The sequence below is a fragment of the Selaginella moellendorffii genome, unplaced genomic scaffold (assembly GCF_000143415.4).
Source record: "Selaginella moellendorffii unplaced genomic scaffold, v1.0 SELMOscaffold_44, whole genome shotgun sequence".
Lineage (NCBI taxonomy): Eukaryota > Viridiplantae > Streptophyta > Lycopodiopsida > Selaginellales > Selaginellaceae > Selaginella > Selaginella moellendorffii.
This window is the reverse complement of record NW_003314305.1, coordinates 461,642-477,513: the sequence shown is the minus strand read 5'-3', so window position 1 is coordinate 477,513 and position 15,872 is coordinate 461,642. Positions and strand designations below refer to the sequence as shown.

At 48.7% G+C, this 15,872-nt stretch overlaps 4 protein-coding genes and 1 long non-coding RNA gene across 6 annotated transcripts; 1 reads left to right on the top strand and 4 right to left on the bottom strand.

The window, feature by feature from the left end:
* Positions 1 to 2,167: 2,167 nt before the first annotated feature.
* LOC9647882 (probable V-type proton ATPase subunit H) lies at positions 2,168 to 4,239 on the bottom strand. Its single transcript, XM_024685324.1, has 11 exons — positions 4,107 to 4,239; positions 3,930 to 4,055; positions 3,745 to 3,847; positions 3,612 to 3,687; positions 3,490 to 3,555; positions 3,328 to 3,433; positions 3,105 to 3,266; positions 2,913 to 3,038; positions 2,732 to 2,857; positions 2,498 to 2,677; positions 2,168 to 2,440 (listed from the first exon to the last, which is right to left on the bottom strand). The coding sequence occupies exons 1-11, from the start codon at positions 4,137 to 4,139 to the stop codon at positions 2,189 to 2,191; spliced, it is 1,356 nt and encodes a 451-aa protein (XP_024541092.1). The 5' UTR covers positions 4,140 to 4,239; the 3' UTR covers positions 2,168 to 2,188.
* Positions 4,240 to 4,278: 39 nt separating this feature from the next.
* Positions 4,279 to 5,790, bottom strand: LOC112349976 (SWI/SNF complex component SNF12 homolog). Its single transcript, XM_024685325.1, has 6 exons — positions 5,651 to 5,790; positions 5,540 to 5,597; positions 5,371 to 5,479; positions 4,937 to 5,099; positions 4,495 to 4,688; positions 4,279 to 4,437 (listed from the first exon to the last, which is right to left on the bottom strand). The coding sequence occupies exons 1-6, from the start codon at positions 5,769 to 5,771 to the stop codon at positions 4,318 to 4,320; spliced, it is 765 nt and encodes a 254-aa protein (XP_024541093.1). The 5' UTR covers positions 5,772 to 5,790; the 3' UTR covers positions 4,279 to 4,317.
* A 97-nt stretch (positions 5,791 to 5,887) lies between these two features.
* On the bottom strand, positions 5,888 to 6,974 carry LOC112349977. Of its 2 annotated transcripts, XR_002993594.1 has the most exons (3): positions 6,849 to 6,935; positions 6,175 to 6,622; positions 5,888 to 6,104 (listed from the first exon to the last, which is right to left on the bottom strand). It is a non-coding gene; the product is annotated as an uncharacterized LOC112349977 (long non-coding RNA). The 2 variants fall into 2 exon arrangements; XR_002993593.1 differs by having other exon boundaries at positions 5,888 to 6,622; positions 6,849 to 6,974.
* Positions 6,975 to 6,977: 3 nt separating this feature from the next.
* Positions 6,978 to 8,597, top strand: LOC9647505 (trichohyalin). Its single transcript, XM_002980344.2, has 6 exons — positions 6,978 to 7,269; positions 7,404 to 7,683; positions 7,744 to 7,928; positions 7,985 to 8,123; positions 8,189 to 8,281; positions 8,335 to 8,597. Exons 1-6 carry the CDS (start codon positions 7,013 to 7,015, stop codon positions 8,506 to 8,508), a joined length of 1,128 nt encoding a protein of 375 aa, XP_002980390.1. The 5' UTR covers positions 6,978 to 7,012; the 3' UTR covers positions 8,509 to 8,597.
* On the bottom strand, positions 8,511 to 15,866 carry LOC9647504 (protein CELLULOSE SYNTHASE INTERACTIVE 1). Its single transcript, XM_024685323.1, has 8 exons — positions 15,612 to 15,866; positions 15,447 to 15,556; positions 15,247 to 15,366; positions 12,147 to 15,174; positions 9,536 to 12,095; positions 9,027 to 9,481; positions 8,846 to 8,962; positions 8,511 to 8,781 (listed from the first exon to the last, which is right to left on the bottom strand). The coding sequence occupies exons 3-8, from the start codon at positions 15,363 to 15,365 to the stop codon at positions 8,638 to 8,640; spliced, it is 6,423 nt and encodes a 2,140-aa protein (XP_024541091.1). The 5' UTR covers position 15,366; positions 15,447 to 15,556; positions 15,612 to 15,866; the 3' UTR covers positions 8,511 to 8,637.
* Between the last annotated feature and the right edge of the window lie 6 nt (positions 15,867 to 15,872).

The following is a 15,872-nucleotide window of genomic DNA, read 5'->3' as shown; positions in this document are numbered from 1 at the left end:
AAAGATATTCGTTTATAGGATTTTTGCCTACTACAACTTTCACAAAGTTCACAACTTGATATAAAAATAAAAAATTATATAAATAAACATAAAAAAGTAAAATACTTTAGAAAATTAATATAGAAATATACTCCACATTGATTCTACAGAAATAAAACTAATTAATTGGTAACTTCACAAGACATATCATTATCTTCATTGTCTGAGGAATTTGAGAAAGGAGAGAGAATATTGACTATCTTATATAATAATTTTCATTTTAAAATTTATTAGTTTTATAATTTTAAACCTATATGACAAACTTAGAATATCAACCATTTTATTTAATAATTTTTAACTTTTAGAAGTAATATAGCTCTTTTTTATGAGGTTGTAATAAAAATAATTATTTTTGAAGTTTATGAATATAAATAAATTATAAATTTCCTCACCTTTGATTACAAAAACCACTTGAGGGTCTCTAACTCCTCCCACGAGTTTGGGACAAGATCGTAAAGTATAAACTCTTTCCTATCAAGGAAATTATTTTAAAAAAAATTATAAATAATAATATTGTTAATAATATAATTATATTTTAGTTTTAATATTAAATTTTTTAAATAAATATAATAGAAAATTCCTTAATAATAGTATGTGATATTAAATACATTAAAGATTTTATGAAAATTAGAAAACATATATTACAAGTGGTTTTCTTTTACATTTTAATTTAATTTTTAATAGAAAGATCTACTCATTTTTTTTGGAATTGTTTAAAAAAAGTTACCCTATTTGTCTTTTATGCATATTTTTTATTTATTTTAGATATCAAAATTTAAGTATTTTTAAAAGTGAATTCTACTATACTTACTTTTAATACATGTTTTATTTACTAGCACTAGCTGCTGTATCAAGAAATAATTTTAATAATAAAAATTAAATAATTTTAATATTAATAAAATTAAATAATTTTAATATTAATAAAATTAAATAATTTTAATATTAATAAAATTGAATAATTTTATATAATAATTAAATTGAATAATTTTATATAATAATTAAATTTCTCAATAATTATTTGTGAAATTTATTTGAATAAATGATAAGTACACATTCAAATGATTTTGGGTATTTAATTGACCTTTTAGGGTTGAACTTACTATTTGTTCTATATAAAAATATATATAAGTTTTATTCTTGAGGTTTCTATTATTTGCCCTGATTTTCAACATGGTGTATGCAGCTACAAAGTCTGCACCAAACAGCAGAGAAGAGCTTGGAAAAAACAAAATGCTCGGTCGCCAACTTATGACCCTTCGTACCTGTGGGACACCAGCTACTCCATCAGCGTTATCTGGCCATACTCCCCAATGGCCTCAACGGAGGAGGGGCGGTAGAACGTTTACAGGTTTGTGGGCTGCTCATGAGCTGTATGAGCGTGTCCTCGAGTTGTCAAAAGAACGGCGAGGGCACCAGATTTCAGTGATGGGTGCAATGGAATTGGGCAAGTCGTATTTGGTTGCTGCAGTTTGCAGTCACATACAGCAGTCTGGAGACAGGCATGTTGTCTTCCTCAACGCTGGAGATCTAGTCCGGAGCTTTCTGCCGCTGTGTGGGAGGGAATTCTCATGGCATTCCATGGCCACGAGACGGCAAGCCAGGAGCTGCGAGATCTGAATGAGCTCTCCTTCTGGTGTGGCCGCAGACGGGAGCAGCTTCTGTTCGTGGTGGATGACTGGGAGGTGTTTGACGCCCAGCACGGGGACAGTGAGGAAACGAGGACAAAACTAGACAACGCATACTCGACTTTGTGCGGCGCCGCCTCTTGGTTGAGATCTCAGCCAAACGCTATCATAAGGAGCAAAGTCTCAAGAGGAAGCTGATCCTGGACAGGCAGAAGTTTGTGCTTGACGGGCCTTTCAGCCAGATGGAGCTCAAGACATGGCTGGCTTTGTCGTCGTTACCAGAGAGCCTCAAGACGTCTGCTAGCATCCATTACCTTACTGGTGGCATGCCGGGCTTGCTCGAATACCTGGAAGTGACAAATGGAGACGAGGCTGTGTACCTGGAGTTGATACAAAGGTGGTGGTGGTAGCATTTAGATCTTCGTTTGATCCTTGAAGGTGATGAAATCATTTCACTATTAATGTTAATGTCGCTAATGCCTAATTATATTATTTACTATTTATTTATTTATTCATTTTGGTTTTTATTTATTTTGCATAAAACTTGCATACTTTGCATTCAACAGAAGCTTCTGAACACAAATCAGAGCCTCCTTTCTGACTTCACTGTTATCGTGGTTCATTAGACGCATCACTCGGTCTTTGGCTCTCATGTCCAAGACAATGCCGCGGCCAGCGGGATGAAACTGGATAAACTGCGCAATGTCTTGGCACGCGACGGCCTGCGTTCTCGGATCACGAGAGTTGTCGAGAATGGTCACAAGTATTCGCAAAACCTGGAGCAAAAACCACAAGAACTTAGATCCCACCTTTAAAGAACTTCAACACTATACCTGGAAGTCATTCTCCTCGAATTTCTTGATGTTTTCTTTCCAGAAGAGAGGATCTTTGTGCATCGGAGTCCAATCCAAGTTACCGGACAGCACCTCCTGCTTGTACTTCTCGAACGAACTCAGCAGCTTGAGGTTCTTTTTCAGTGTCTCTTCCATGAGATTGAGAGCTTCGGTGAGATCCTGTCCAGCAAAACGTATTTACATATGCAAGCTTGAAAAAGCAAAAGCTCTTACCTCGTCACTCCATGCTTGCATCTTAAGGTTCTGGATGATCTTTGGCATCCCGAGCTCGACCATGTCTCGTGCAAAAGTTCCTTTCGTGAGAAGATTTCGCAGCGTCAAAATAACCACTCTCACAACCTGCAACACTCTCGCTATTGTTTCGAAAGTAACACAAAGAAAGATGAAAACAAACCTTTTCTTTGGAGGACGTTCTCGCGACTTCCACCAGCCGAGGTAAGGCTCGAGTGGCTGCTATAGCGTCCACGGCCAAGCTGTAGAACGAGAGGAGCCACATGCACAGAGTTGCCTCGTACAGTAGCTAGAAACGGAAAACAAGACCACCGCTGTTAAAAACCAGTTGAGTTGAGAGCACAGCATCACGAACCTGAATGTACTGCTGTGTTGTTGCGGGAGATATCAATGGAGTCAGGAGTTTCACGCCCTCAAGTTGGACAAACATGGATTTCACACCGTGGTCTCTTAGCAGAGTAGCCAAAGAGCTCACGGCTGTTGGTATTGCTCGGCTTGGATGAGAAGGATGTCTTAGCTGCCGAGAGATAGAAAAAACAAATCATTCGGTGGATCGATGGAAACAGTAGCTATATTACCTGAATACAAAGCCACGAGACAAGTTTCTGAAGGACATCCTGCAATACGTTCTTGGAAGGCCCAGGCTTTTGTGAGACCTCCACCGCCTGTTGTCGTGGACGAGCGCTTTCAAACAAGAAAAAGTAAGACAAATTCTCTCGCAAAGTCTCAAAACAAGCTACCTGATCAAGACGGTCAGAATCTTGCAAGCTTTCTCTTGCAAAAACCAATTTTTCCTGGACAACAAACTGGGGGAAAGAAAAGGAAGACTCAGTGCCTATCCATCGAATCAACAAATCCTCACCTCAAGAAAGGCCGGTAAATCTCCTCGGGAGAAAATTCTTCATCGTGGAACAATGCAGCATGCTTTATCGGATCCACTGGCATGAATTCAAAGAAGTTTGGCTCAGTCATCCTTCCAAAAGCTATGGACTTACCAGAAAGCATTTCATCCACCAACGCTACCACATACTCCACCGTTTCTTCCTTCGTGATGTTGTCAAGTAGTCTCAAGAACACTCTCACATAAGCAACACCATTCTGCCAAAAACAAAGAAATCAATCCTCTCCAATCCAATTCAATCCAGGAAACTAGATTCTAGCAACGAAAATTCCCAATTACCTCTTCTAGCATAGCAATCTGCGCATCCTCGGGCTTGTGATCGTAGCGCCTCAGCAGCTGCAAATCCGTGCTGGAGATGAGCTTCGCATTGAGGTAATTCTCCCATGGAATGTCTCTCGTCAACACCTGCAATGGGGTTTTCGCTGAGAAAAATCCATCGCAATGGGGGGAATCTACCTGATCTCGCGTGAGATCCATTGGCGGATCCATCGCCTAGTCCATCCAAGAGCCACAAATCCAGCAGCGGCAGCTCGGATCTATCACAATTCGCGCAAAGAGAAGAGAGAGCCTCGTTGCCCTAATCAATCCTTTCACATTATAGGGCTCTTCACAGAAACCAAAAAATCTGGACGAGCAAAAGAAAACTTTCCTTTCTTTCCTTTTCCTTCTAATCCTTGAGAAAATGGGGTGAGAGGTACTTGGTGATGCCGATTCCAAGCAGCGAGTCACACTGGAGTAGTTCTTTGAGCTTGGCGTCGCAAATCACTCGCCTCCTGTCCTCTGGATCCTGGAAAAATAAGAAAGTGTTGGATCGATCAAGAAAAAACTGTTTTTTTCTTCTTACCTGAAGGTTGTGCTCTTTGATGTAATCCCACATGAGCTTCACCACGTCCGATCGCACCATCTCCGTCTCGTTCGTGGCCAGGAAGGATTTGAGCGCTTGCGAGATCCGAAAAGGCTTGCTGAGGCCAATTCCTCTGGAAGACGAAGACGAGGATGGTGACTTCGGCGGCTTTGGCTTGGATACTCCAGTTGGTCCTGCCACCATCGCCAGAGCATAGTAAGTTCTCGTCGAGAAAACAAGACCGAACTTCACTCCCAATAAAAGTTTCTTAATCTCTTATGAATCTAGTGGTAAACTATGAAAAATGCTAGCTCTCCTTAGAAGGAAACTATGAAAACAATGCTAGATCCCCTCTCACGAAAACTAAAATGCTAGCACTCCTCTCCTAAACACTCTCGGAAGAATCTCTCGAGGCTAAGAAAAAGGAGGAAGTTTCTCTTACCCGTGTATGTGAGATGCCTGGAGAGTAATCGGCTCAGCTGGAACATATCAGTCCTCTCCACGCCCAAAACTTGAGCCAAATCCGCATTGCACACGATGCTTCGCCGGTCGGCCGGGTCCTGGAGGTTGTGCTCGTGAATGTAGTTCCACACGCTCTTCACCACCTATAGAACGGGAACGATGAGACCAAAATTTACAAGGAAGAACAAAGAAGTTAAGAACAAACAACCAAAGAACATAGAAACAAGCAAAACAAAGAGCATCGAAATGGATGAAAGAACAGAAGGAAAAATTTGCTTGGAAGGAACAAGCAAGAGATAAGAGAACTAGATCCAGGAGAGAAAGAAGGAAGAAACGAGAGGGGAGAGCTAACTAGAATGCAATCTAAAAGAAAACAAAGAATCTAAAGAGGAAAAAGAGGAGATGGTTACTTACTTGAGGCCGCGGAAGCTCTTCTTTGCCGATTATCCTCTGGAGCTCCTCCGAGATCCGGCAGCTCCTGGTGAATCCACTGGGCACCTCCTGGTGCTTGGCCGCTACGGCGCTGTGGCAGCATTGCAAAGATTTTTAGCTCCTGGCCACGAGAATTAGAGATTTCTTCTACCTCTCGGCGTGCGATGAAACCCTGGCGAGAAGAAAGCCCTTCCTCGCCGCGCACCCCACTGCCAGAGCCACGATCACATACATTGCCTCTCGAACCCACGAGAAATCTTACTGCGAGCGATGGAGCTGAGGCCCAGGATCGCCGCGCCGCGCCGCAAGGAGGGATCATCGCCGCCGCAGTCGTGCTGGAAGGATTGGATGAGGGAGGACGACGAAGAGGACAAAGCCGCCATATCCAAAATGCCAAAGAGATTTTAGGGTTCCTGGGAGTAGGCATACCAGAATATGCCAAATTCCCGTCGGAATATGCTTTGTTCGTCCAAAGATGACGATGGCCAGTACGAACTTAAACTAGGTCATGTTTTTCGAATTACTTTTTCACGATATTTATCTACCTTCTAGAAAAAGAAAACAAAGGGATGAGGTTAAACCATATGTACAAAATTTATCCACTCTTTCCTCTTAAACCCCGGAATACCTTTGTTTTAATCTCTCCTTGAGGAAAAGCGGGATTCACACTGGAGCAAAATTCTCAGAGCTTGGCGGCGCAAATCGCTCGCCTGGTCCTATAGATCAATCCATCGAAAAAAGAGTTGGATCGATCCAGAAAAGAAAAAAAATACCTGGAGGACGTACCATCTCGGTCTCGTTTGGCCAGGAAGGATTTGAGCGCTGGCGAGATCCGGAAGGCTTGCTGAGGCCACTTCCTCTGGAAGTCGAGGACGAGGATGGCAGCTTGGGCTTGGATACTCGCCAAAAACATAGTAGGTTCTCGTCGAAAAACTAGACCCCGATACTCAAACTTCTAATCGAAAGAACTCCGGATCTAGAAGTAAGCTATGAAAGATGCTAGCTCTCCCTAGAGGAAACTATGCTAGCTCTCCTCCCGAAAACTGGAGCCTAGAATGCGAGCTCCCCTCTCTCGAAAATCCACGAAACTCACTCTAAGAAAAAGGAGGAGGTTTCTCTTACCCAACATATCAGTTCTCTCCAAGTCCGCATTGTTGCACACAATGCTTCGCCGCTCGGCCAGGTCCTGGAGGTTGTTTGTGCTCGTGAATGTAGTTCTCACGCTCTTCACCACCTATAGAGCGAGAACGATGAGACCAAAACCAAGGAAGTTAAGCCATTGAAACCAAAAGCAAAGAAAGGACCGAGGAAAGATTCACTTCGAAGGAAAAAGCAAGAGATAGAGAACTCGATCCGAGAAACGAAAGAAAGAGGGAGAGAGGGAGCCTGGAATGCAATCTTACAGAAAGGGAAAAGAGGAGAAATTCTTCTACCTCTCGCATGCGAACGAAAATTCTTACCGCGAGCGATGGAGCTGACCCAAGGATCTCCGCGCCGTGCTGCGAGGGATCGCCGCCGCCGCCGCCGCCGCTGCTGGAAGGATTGGATGAGGGAAGACGACGAAGAGGGCAAGGCCGCCATATCCAAAATGCCAAATTTTAGGGTTCTAGGAGAATAGAAACGAATGAAGCGCGCGAGAAGCTCCGATGAAGAGGAGGAAGAGGAGGAGGAGGACGACGACGACGATGAAATGGACGAGGAGGAGATCGCGCTGATCCAAGAGCGAGCGTACGAGGCCTGCATTGGCGAGGTGAGGGAGCTCGTCGGGCCAGAAGCTCCGAATTTGCTTCGCGACACGACGAAGAGAATCTGCGCTGTTTGCCCGACGAGGACGGAGTTCACTGGCTGGAGAGGGCTCATCGCTCACGCCGAGACGATCCGGTGAGAAAAGCTCTTCTTTTTCGGTGTTCTTGGATTCTTTCTTGGAAGTCTTGGCGTTTTTTTTTTTTTGTGTGTGTGTTCTTCCCTTGCGTTTCTTCCTTTCTCTTTGCTGATGATGAGCAATGGTTTTCCAGGGACCGGAAGAAGTTTGTGAATCGGCACCGAGGCTACTATCGAGCTCTGGTGGAAGTGCTGTCGCCAAATTCAAGGATGCACGGCACGACGCCAACTCCGGCCCAGAAAATGAAGCACGAAGTGAGCAAGGAGAAGCTGCGATCGTTCAAGATCGAGGAGAAGAAAGAACTCGTCGCCAGCAGCAGGAGTGCCATCGAAGCCGCGCTAAACGAAGCCACACAAAGCTTGGAAACCGATAGAGCTCGAAGGGAAGAAATGCAACGACGCTTCGCACAAGAGGTAAAGTTCTTTCTTCTTTTTGCAAGTTCTTCTTTCCTTTCTAATCAATCTTTTGTTCAGATTTCTCGACTGGACGAAGATTTCGAGAGGAGAATGAGACGGCAGCAAGCTGAGTTTGAAAAGGTGAACTTGATGCTGCGAGAGAAGCTTGATTTCCAGGACTCCAAGACTGAGAAGGAGAAGATGGATCATCTCGAATACTTGCAACGGCTGCGAGCTAAAGAATCAAGGAACGCACAAGAGACGTAAGTTTGCGATCGACTCTTTCGGCTTTCGCTAAACGCTGGCTCCACAAATGCAGCGCCTTGAAGCTCCAGGCCATGGAAAACAAAAAGCAGCAGTTTGAAGCCTCGGTAAGAGAGGCCGAGGAGAAGTTTAGGCAGGAACACGATAGCTTGGAGATGGATCTAATCGAGCGTGAGAGCAAGGAAATCCTGGAAGTAAGTCTCATTCTTTCTCTTCTTTAAGTTGATCATTTTGTTTTTTTTCTCTCTTGCGTTTGCAGCTCCAGATGCAATTCGAGAAGGAGATTGCAGAAGCAATGAAAGAGTCTTCCAACACACCAGTCGCTGCCGCTCCTCCTTCCAGTGACAAGAAGGTGAAAACTTCTGAGACTTTTGCTTCTCTTGTGCTTCTACTTTCGTTTTCCAGGACGAATGCTCGCACTGTTTGGAGGATTTCGAGAACTGTGGCACAAGGGCGTTGCTGATTCCTTGTGGACATGCGCTCATGTGCATGGAATGCGCGAAAAAAGTCCAACAAGAGCACAAAAGCTGTCCTCACTGCCGGGCTCCAATCGAGCAAGTCCACAAGTTTTACAAGTAAGCTTTTGAAAGACAAGCCCTTTATTCACTGAAGAAAAACTGTCAAAACTTTCCACTTGCAAAAATCCTTGGTTATTCACATGTATACAAGCCTCCCCTCGTTTCTTACCTCTAGAACTGTCGCTGAGAATCACCTGTTAGACCATTGGAATTCTATCTCCAGCGTGCGCGGACTTCCATCTCGGTTGCTATCGGGCTTGAGTTGATACTCTCCACTTAAGTTGCCCAGCAAAACCACGCGGTCGATCTGTATGGTGACTTTACCAAGCGATGCCTGCTCGAGAGAAAGGACGAGAACATCAATATCTCTCTCAAACAAAAGAGAGAACTTTCGTTACCTTTCCAAAGGCTCCCTTGTTCTTGCATGATATGTGAAGCTTCTGGCCCTTTGGGGGCGTGTCGAAAGCCCACGCAAATCCTTGCTCCCATTGCGGAGCACTGTTGTTGGAAACAACCTGTGACGGGCGAAGCAAAACACCATTTTTCTTTAGCTTCAGTAAGGATCGAAGGACCACTTACTCGTGTCTGTCGAGGAGGTCCACTTCCCAGCGTAATCTTGCAAAACGCGTTGGTTCCACCCATGGACTGCCGCAAGTTGTTTCCACGCTTGATGTTAACCAGCAAGTTCCCGGGTAAGCACTGCAGGAGAAGCTCTATGCGCTCGTGGAAGCGCTGAGGACCGGTTCTCATGAGCATCTGGAGCACGGGTATGGCGTCCGCCATTGCGTTTGCTTGAGCTCGGCCTTCTTCTTCCGGACTGGCCGACCATGTCTGGCGAAAGAGGAAGAGAGTGTCCAGTGCTGCCTCTTGCGCCACCTCCGACTCGGTCTTCATAGCTCCGATCAAAAGAGGAATGCTGGCGGTGGCTATCTCGGTGATCCGGAACTTCGGATAGAGGTTGAAGAGCGTGTTGATGGCTTTGATCACCTCGTCTTTGATCGGTTCTCTGGACCACAAATCCTTCTCGAGTAACGCTGAAAGATAAGGCAGAAAGTCATAAGCTCTGGATGACAAAGTTTAAAACTTACCGAGTAAAGCTTGGATCACCTCTATGGATGCGAACTCCTGGATCGTATAGTTGGAGAAGAGAATCCGGATCAGAGCCGCAGCTTGCACGGCAGTATCGGAACTTGCGGTGGCGACGAGCTCTTGCAGAGCTTGCACTCCTCCAGCCTCGGCAACAGCGCGCTTGTTTGGACGACTGTTCACCACCAAGTTTTGCAACGCACAGATTGCCACCATTTGTATCTCTTCGTTGTGCTGGCCCTCCAGTAAACTCACCAAGGCACGGCATGCCGAGACAGCATCAGTCGACTTGCAGAGAGTGTCGTTCTGGAAGAGATCACCAAGAGCGAGAGCTGCCAGCAGTCTTGCCTGCTCCGACTGTGTCTGGGGATCCAGAAGAAACTCGGACAAGGGACAAACTGCGAGCTTGGTTGCTTTCATGCCCCGAACGGTAACGTTGTTCACGAGTGACTCCAGGAGGCGAGCAGCTGCTTCTTCGCATTGGTGGCTCCTCAAAATCTCCACTAGAGACTCGACAGCTCCATTCTCTGCCATGATCTCCGCGGTGGACGCGTCCTCTTTCTCCATGACCAGCAAGGCGTGCAGAGACACAGCCACCGTCGCCTCGGACGTGGATCTTAAAAGCTTCGAAACCACTGCTGGCGTGAGCTCCTGGCAGTAGTTCTGTGAAACATTGGAGAGCAGCTTTGCAGCGCATTCCCACAGGCCGTGCGGAGCCGGAGGATCGGTCTGCAAGATGATCTTCGAAACCTCCGAGATACCACCCGACTCCACCAGTGCGTCCGGCCAGCTGGTAGACGCAAGCTCCAGAGCATTCACGGCTCTTTGCTGGACGCTGAGAGCACCACTGCTGCCCGCCAACTTTACAAGCGCTGGAACCGCAGCTTGAGTGATTGGATCCTGCTGGAAGCGAGGCTCCACGAGTAAATGCGAGAGGAGCTCCGCTGCTACTTGTTGGACGGACTGGGACGTCGACTCGAGAAGCTGCAGCAGCGGCTGTAGAGCGAGACCGCAACTCAAAGTTTGCGAAGCCGTGCATTGTGGCTTTTCGATGATGTTTACCAGCGTCTGGACGGCACTGTGCTGGCCTGCAGGTCCAATCTCAGCTCGAGTCTGCAGCATCGTGAACAGGGGCTCGACAGCCTTGGCCGCCGACGTGCTCTTTGCAATGCTGCTGTTGTTGGTCAGAATCCTCAAAAGTTCTGCTCCGCGAGCACAAAAAGAGTCCGGCGAAGGCTCCTGTCCCATACTGACGAGAACTCTGTCGATCACTCCGGCTTTTACCATGTCAAGCTTGCAAAGTGGTCGATCCTTCCCGAGCTTTATCAGAGCACTCACTGCCACCTCGTGCACCTTGAAGCTAGAACCGACTATGAGCTCCACGAGTGGAACCACAGCACCATATGCTGCTACTGCCTCGGCCTGTTGCTCGTCGTCCAAGAGATTATCGAGAGCCTGAGTAGCGACGTGCTGCACGGACTCGGCCTCGGCGGTACTGAGCAAGTCGATCAGTGGAAGGATGCAGGTACTGGCAGCAGCCTTGGATCTTACTCGTGCGTTTGCAAAAAGGACCGAGCAAAGCTCCGCTGCATGCTCTTTAAGCTGAAGTGACGACGAAGAAGTGTCGGCCGACAGTATCTTGCTCAAGATCTCTAAAGTATTGAGCTCAACGTCGCCAATCACGATCGCCTTGTGAGGATTGTCTGCCGCTAGAGATATCAGCGCACCGATTGCCGCTCGCTGCTCTCGCTCCACAGCGGCACTCAGCATCTCAACCAGCGGTACAATAGCTTGAGTCGCTATGTCTCCACCTCGTATTTGCTCAGCACCAAAAACACCCTGGAGTGCTCGAGCTGCTGTGTACCTGGATCCTCGAGCTCCCATTCTCAACACTGCTACAAGCTGGTCTACTGCACCTGAAGCCGAGTCGTGACGTCGAAGCTCGGGACTGCTGAAAAGAATCCTCAGGAGCTCGGCAGCAGCTTCTTCTATGGCATCTTGAGGGCCGAGAGAGAGATACTTTGTGAGAGCTTCTAGAGCTCCAGCTTCGGCCATTGTCACCCTGTTAACGTGGTTTGCTTCGGCAATCTGCGTAAGTAGACTGAGTGCCAAAGGTGGCGCACCAGGACGGCCTGGATTTGGCTTGAGGAGCTCAACCAGAGCTGGTATAGCCTTGCGAGCAGTAGCACCGTATCTGATATCGTCGACTCTAAACAGCCTCTCCAAGGCAACCTGGTCGGGACTGGAAACCAGCAAAAACTCCTCCGAAAGTGTCACCAGATTTCCTGCCTCCACTTCTGCACTGCCGAGAAGAGAAATCAATCCCGGGACTGCTCCAGAGTTGGCTACAGCGAGTAGAGTTCCACGACTCCCGTGGCAGACGAGGCTTGCCAGTGCTTGCGCTGAGAAATATCTGTCCATGGTGTCCTCCGACTTGAGCAGCAGCGACAGCGCTGGAATAGCTCGAGACGTTGCCGGGGCACGGGAGACGTCCCGGTCGAGAAAAAGGATCGCGAGGAGCAAGGCACTGATCCAGTTATTTCCAGATTCCTCGACCTTTGCCTGCATGGAAGTAGCATCAGTGAGAAAACTGGAACTAAGTTTAAAACATACCTGTCGAGCGTTTGGAGCAAAGATGGCGAGCTTCTCCGCAAGAACATCAATCGCTCCAGCCTCCATGATGGCAACTTTGCTGCCGCTGTCGTGAGTAGCGATCACGGAGAGAAGCCAGAGAGCAACAGTCGTAGCTCCCAAGCCTCCGGGAGAGGCTGTTTCAAAATCACCATCTCCGGAGCTCCCTTGAAGCATGCCGACTAGAGTCTGGATCAGCAGTGAAGCGCATCCCGACTCGGCAAGAGCATCCATGGCTTTCTGACCGTGTTCCTTCGCGGCACATATGAGAAGAGCCGTTCCACCAATCTTAACTTCAACGTTGCTCGATCTGATGATCCGGTCCGCTAGAGAAGCTATGCACTTGTCAGTGTTTGCGATCAAGCCTCCCAAGATCGCAGCTTTGTCCTGGCAAAGTCTCGCCAGCACCTCAATAACTTTCTCGCAAAGGACGGGTGATCCGATTGCAGCGCACGTAACCAGCGGGCCCAGGCTCTCGATCACACCCAGAAGTTGACGGCTATAAGATGCATTCGTCTTGGACCTTGCCACCGCCGAGAGCGCGTCGAGAGCTTGGATCGTCTCCACTTGATCGAAGCTCACTCCAGTTAAGAGGTCCGCTAGAGCCACCATGGTGCCGCAGAAACTAATACTCTCCGCAAGCTTGTCGTCGATGGAATGCACCGCAAAGAGCCGAGCCAGTGCCGCAGCAGCATCGTCTCTTCCAGCCTCACTGCCTTCTCGTAGAATCCGAGTGAAAGGATCTATCAAGTCTCCAAGCGGCACGTCCAAGGCAACCTCCTCGTCCACCAAGAGAAACGCGAGTGCTTTCACTGCTGCTTCAGCGGGAGCTAAGCTCGTCACCTTGGCCAGAGCAACCAGCGGTGTTATAGCGTCCACGGCAGCGTCTTTCACGTAGCCATGCTCTCGGATAGAAGAAAACAAGGCAGCCAGAGCTAGCGCCGCCTGAGCAGCAACGCTGATCGTCCCTGGCTCCTCCTCGTTGATGTTCCTGACGAGCTTGTTTAGAGGTCCGACGGCCTTTTGGACAAGAGGACTGTGATGCATGTCCTGGCGAAGAGCAAAGACCCTGGCTATCACCGAGGCAGCCTTTTCTTGCGTCTCCTTGCTGCTTGGAGACTCGAGTAAAGTCATGAGCGTGTCGAAGGCCTCGTAGCCAGCAGCTCCTTCCTTGCCCATGTCTTGCTCCGCAACTACAGCGAGCAAGCAGCTCGTAACTTCCAGTACGTGCTGCTTCGAAGATGGTAAGTCCCCGACGAGCATGGCCGTAAGCTGGCTCAAAGTATCAGCGTCCGGTCGTCTCACAAGCTTAGTTATGGCACGAGCAGCGATCTCTTGTCCTTCGGGGCTAGCGTTCTTGAGCAGCCACAAAAGTGCTGCCTCCGCTTCGGCAGTCTCAACACAGGCACGGATATCTTCGCTGTGAGAGCAAAGATTGCCGAGAACAATTGCCGAGTCTTCTTTCGCCTTTGGAGAGCCTGTTTCGAGAAGCTGGACGAGCGGTGGAATTCCTCCAGAGGCTGTGATGGCCCAGTTACTTTCATCGATTTGTCTCGAGAGAATGGAAAGCAGCGCCACTGCGTACTCTTGCTGCTGCTCGGAAGAAACTCCAAGCAAGGATATCATGAACTGGACACCATCCCGACCGCGGATAGACTCCCAAAGTCCGGCCTTCCCACTGCAAATGCTGCTGAGCGCTCGTATAAGCTCCACTCGGATCCATGGATCGGCCAACGTCGCTAAGCCGACAAGCATCTTCTTCGCCTCGGCATGCTCGAGATTGGACGCCAAGTACGTGTTGCTGTACAAACTCGCCAGTGCCTCGATGACGTGCTCCTTGAGTAGTTCATCAACATCTTGATGCTCCATCAGCTTCACCAGAAGCCTCTCCAGAGAGCTCGGATTGACGACACAGCCGGAAGAATCCTTCTCTGCCGAGGAAGAGTCGATGACCATGAGAGCGTACGCTAGAGCGCCGACTGTGTCTGCACTGACCGCTCCAACTTGTTGCTGCTGGTTGAGCTCCTCGGCTAAACGCCCGACCACCGTCGTCATTCCTCCGAGAACGTTGGCCAGCGATCCCATCGCATTCTCCTGAAGCTGCTGGGCGAAAACTCCTTGCATGAACTCCTTGGAAGGAGCTACCACGGCCGCGATCAATTCTCGTATCATCCCGCCACCATTTGTCTTTGTGATATACTGACGAGCTTCCGGTGAGTGCTGCGTGAGAGCACGAAGAGCTCCGGCGGCCTCGGCTCTCACTCCCGTCTCGTGTCCATTCTCAAGCAACTTAAACAGCTGATCGAGAGCTCCAGTCGTGGAGAAAACTTTGGGTCCGCTTGTTTCTACAGCGTCCATCAAGCTGGCCAGGATGGAAGCTGCATTGGCCTGTGCGTCCGAGTTTCCACTCCCGAGAAGAGCTGCTAGAACCTGGATCCCCCCGGCGTCTAGAGTTGCCGACCAGAACCCCTCTACGACGTTGTTCTTGTTGCAAAGGTTGCGAAGAGCTCCGGTCAAGAGCCCCAGCACGCTAGTTTCGAGCTTGTTGCCCGGTTGGAATTGCTCCCACAGGCTTGGAACCACACCCTCGGTGGAAAAAATCTTGGCCCCAACGTGGTCGACAGTGGTGGTCACGGCAAAAATCGCTTTTGCTGCAGCACTGTGAGCGACTGTGGATCCAACCTTGAGCAGCGCGAGCAAAGGCGGAACGCATCCCCCCAGAAGAACTTTCATTCTCAGCTCCTCCTCCTTGCAAAGAAGGGCCATGACCGCCGCTACATTGATCTTGGAACTGGTGGTACCTGTTCTCAGCAAATTCACCAGCAGTGGTATCGCTTGCGTGTGAGATGTGATCGCCTTCTTGGCATTTTGATCTCGCTCCTCCACGAGCACCAAAAGCTGCTTGGAGGCATTCTCTTTCTCCTGGGGGCTGAAGCTTGCTCCTCTCAGCTGCTCGATGCACAGTGCTACACTGGCCAGGACACCGTCCGGGTCCTCCATAGCCGAGTCCCTGGAAGGAAAACAAAGAAAAACCATCAATGTGGACAAGACTCCACCAAGAAGAGCTCAGATCTAAGCTTACCTCACAGCTCTGGTGCTCGTGACGGACCGTGGAGTCGCAGGCTCAACATGGCTCTTGAGAGACTTTGAAATTTGCTGCAAGGCTGGGCGAACAAGCCGCTCGTGCTCCTCGGACACCATTCTGGAGCACGAGGGTCAGCTCGGCCGAGAGTGGATGCGAAAAACCGAGAATGCAGGCACAGATCCTAGCTACAAACCCACCTGGAGTTGGATCCGAGCGATCAACCATGCAGCGCCAATGGATCTGGAGAGCCGACCCAATCAATTTGGACAAGGGGATTGTCCGAAGAGGCGAGCTTTACGGACCATTCCTGGAGGAGATTAGCTTTAGCGTAAGAAAAGGAAAAAAAGAAGAGATATAAGTACCTCGTAGCTTGAAGAAGATGCTTGGCGACCACGTTGGTGAGGTGAGGCGGCCCATCACTATCGTAAAACGAGCGACTACCAGCCAATGGTAGGTCCCCGACGCATAGAATGCGGTACCACTTCCTCCAGCCTGGAAATCTCGGGCACCCCGCTTGATCGAGCTTGAGTGGTCCTCTCCTCCATAGCTTCACCACCTTGGAGCTCCTGCTAGAGATGGAGCCCATCTCACTTCCTTGATCTTTTCGTGGAGACCATTCTTCT

What these genes read in the sequence shown, in the direction of transcription:
- LOC9647882 (XM_024685324.1), bottom strand. Translation starts at nt 4,139, where the DNA reads ATGGATCCGCCAATGGATCTCACGCGAGATCAG. An exon ending in CAACACAGCAGTACATTCAG is followed by an intron (nt 3,039 to 3,104) that starts GTTCGTGATGCT and finishes TTCCGTTTCTAG; the next exon opens with CTACTGTACGAGGCAACTCT. An exon ending in TCGAGGAGAATGACTTCCAG is followed by an intron (nt 2,441 to 2,497) that starts GTATAGTGTTGA and finishes TTTTTGCTCCAG; the next exon opens with GTTTTGCGAATACTTGTGAC.
- LOC112349976 (XM_024685325.1), bottom strand. Translation starts at nt 5,771, where the DNA reads ATGGCGGCTTTGTCCTCTTCGTCGTCCTCCCTCATCCAATCCTTCCAG. An exon ending in CAGGCATCTCACATACACGG is followed by an intron (nt 4,689 to 4,936) that starts GTAAGAGAAACT and finishes CGATGGTGGCAG; the next exon opens with GACCAACTGGAGTATCCAAG. An exon ending in TCAAAGAGCACAACCTTCAG is followed by an intron (nt 4,438 to 4,494) that starts GTAAGAAGAAAA and finishes TTATTTTTCCAG; the next exon opens with GATCCAGAGGACAGGAGGCG.
- LOC9647505 (XM_002980344.2), top strand. Translation starts at nt 7,013, where the DNA reads ATGAAGCGCGCGAGAAGCTCCGATGAAGAGGAGGAAGAGGAGGAGGAG. An exon ending in GCTCACGCCGAGACGATCCG is followed by an intron (nt 7,270 to 7,403) that starts GTGAGAAAAGCT and finishes ATGGTTTTCCAG; the next exon opens with GGACCGGAAGAAGTTTGTGA. An exon ending in AGAGCAAGGAAATCCTGGAA is followed by an intron (nt 8,124 to 8,188) that starts GTAAGTCTCATT and finishes TTGCGTTTGCAG; the next exon opens with CTCCAGATGCAATTCGAGAA.
- LOC9647504 (XM_024685323.1), bottom strand. Translation starts at nt 15,365, where the DNA reads ATGGTGTCCGAGGAGCACGAGCGGCTTGTTCGCCCAGCCTTGCAGCAA. An exon ending in GACCTCCTCGACAGACACGA is followed by an intron (nt 8,963 to 9,026) that starts GTAAGTGGTCCT and finishes CGCCCGTCACAG; the next exon opens with GTTGTTTCCAACAACAGTGC. An exon ending in ACAAGGGAGCCTTTGGAAAG is followed by an intron (nt 8,782 to 8,845) that starts GTAACGAAAGTT and finishes TCTCTCGAGCAG; the next exon opens with GCATCGCTTGGTAAAGTCAC.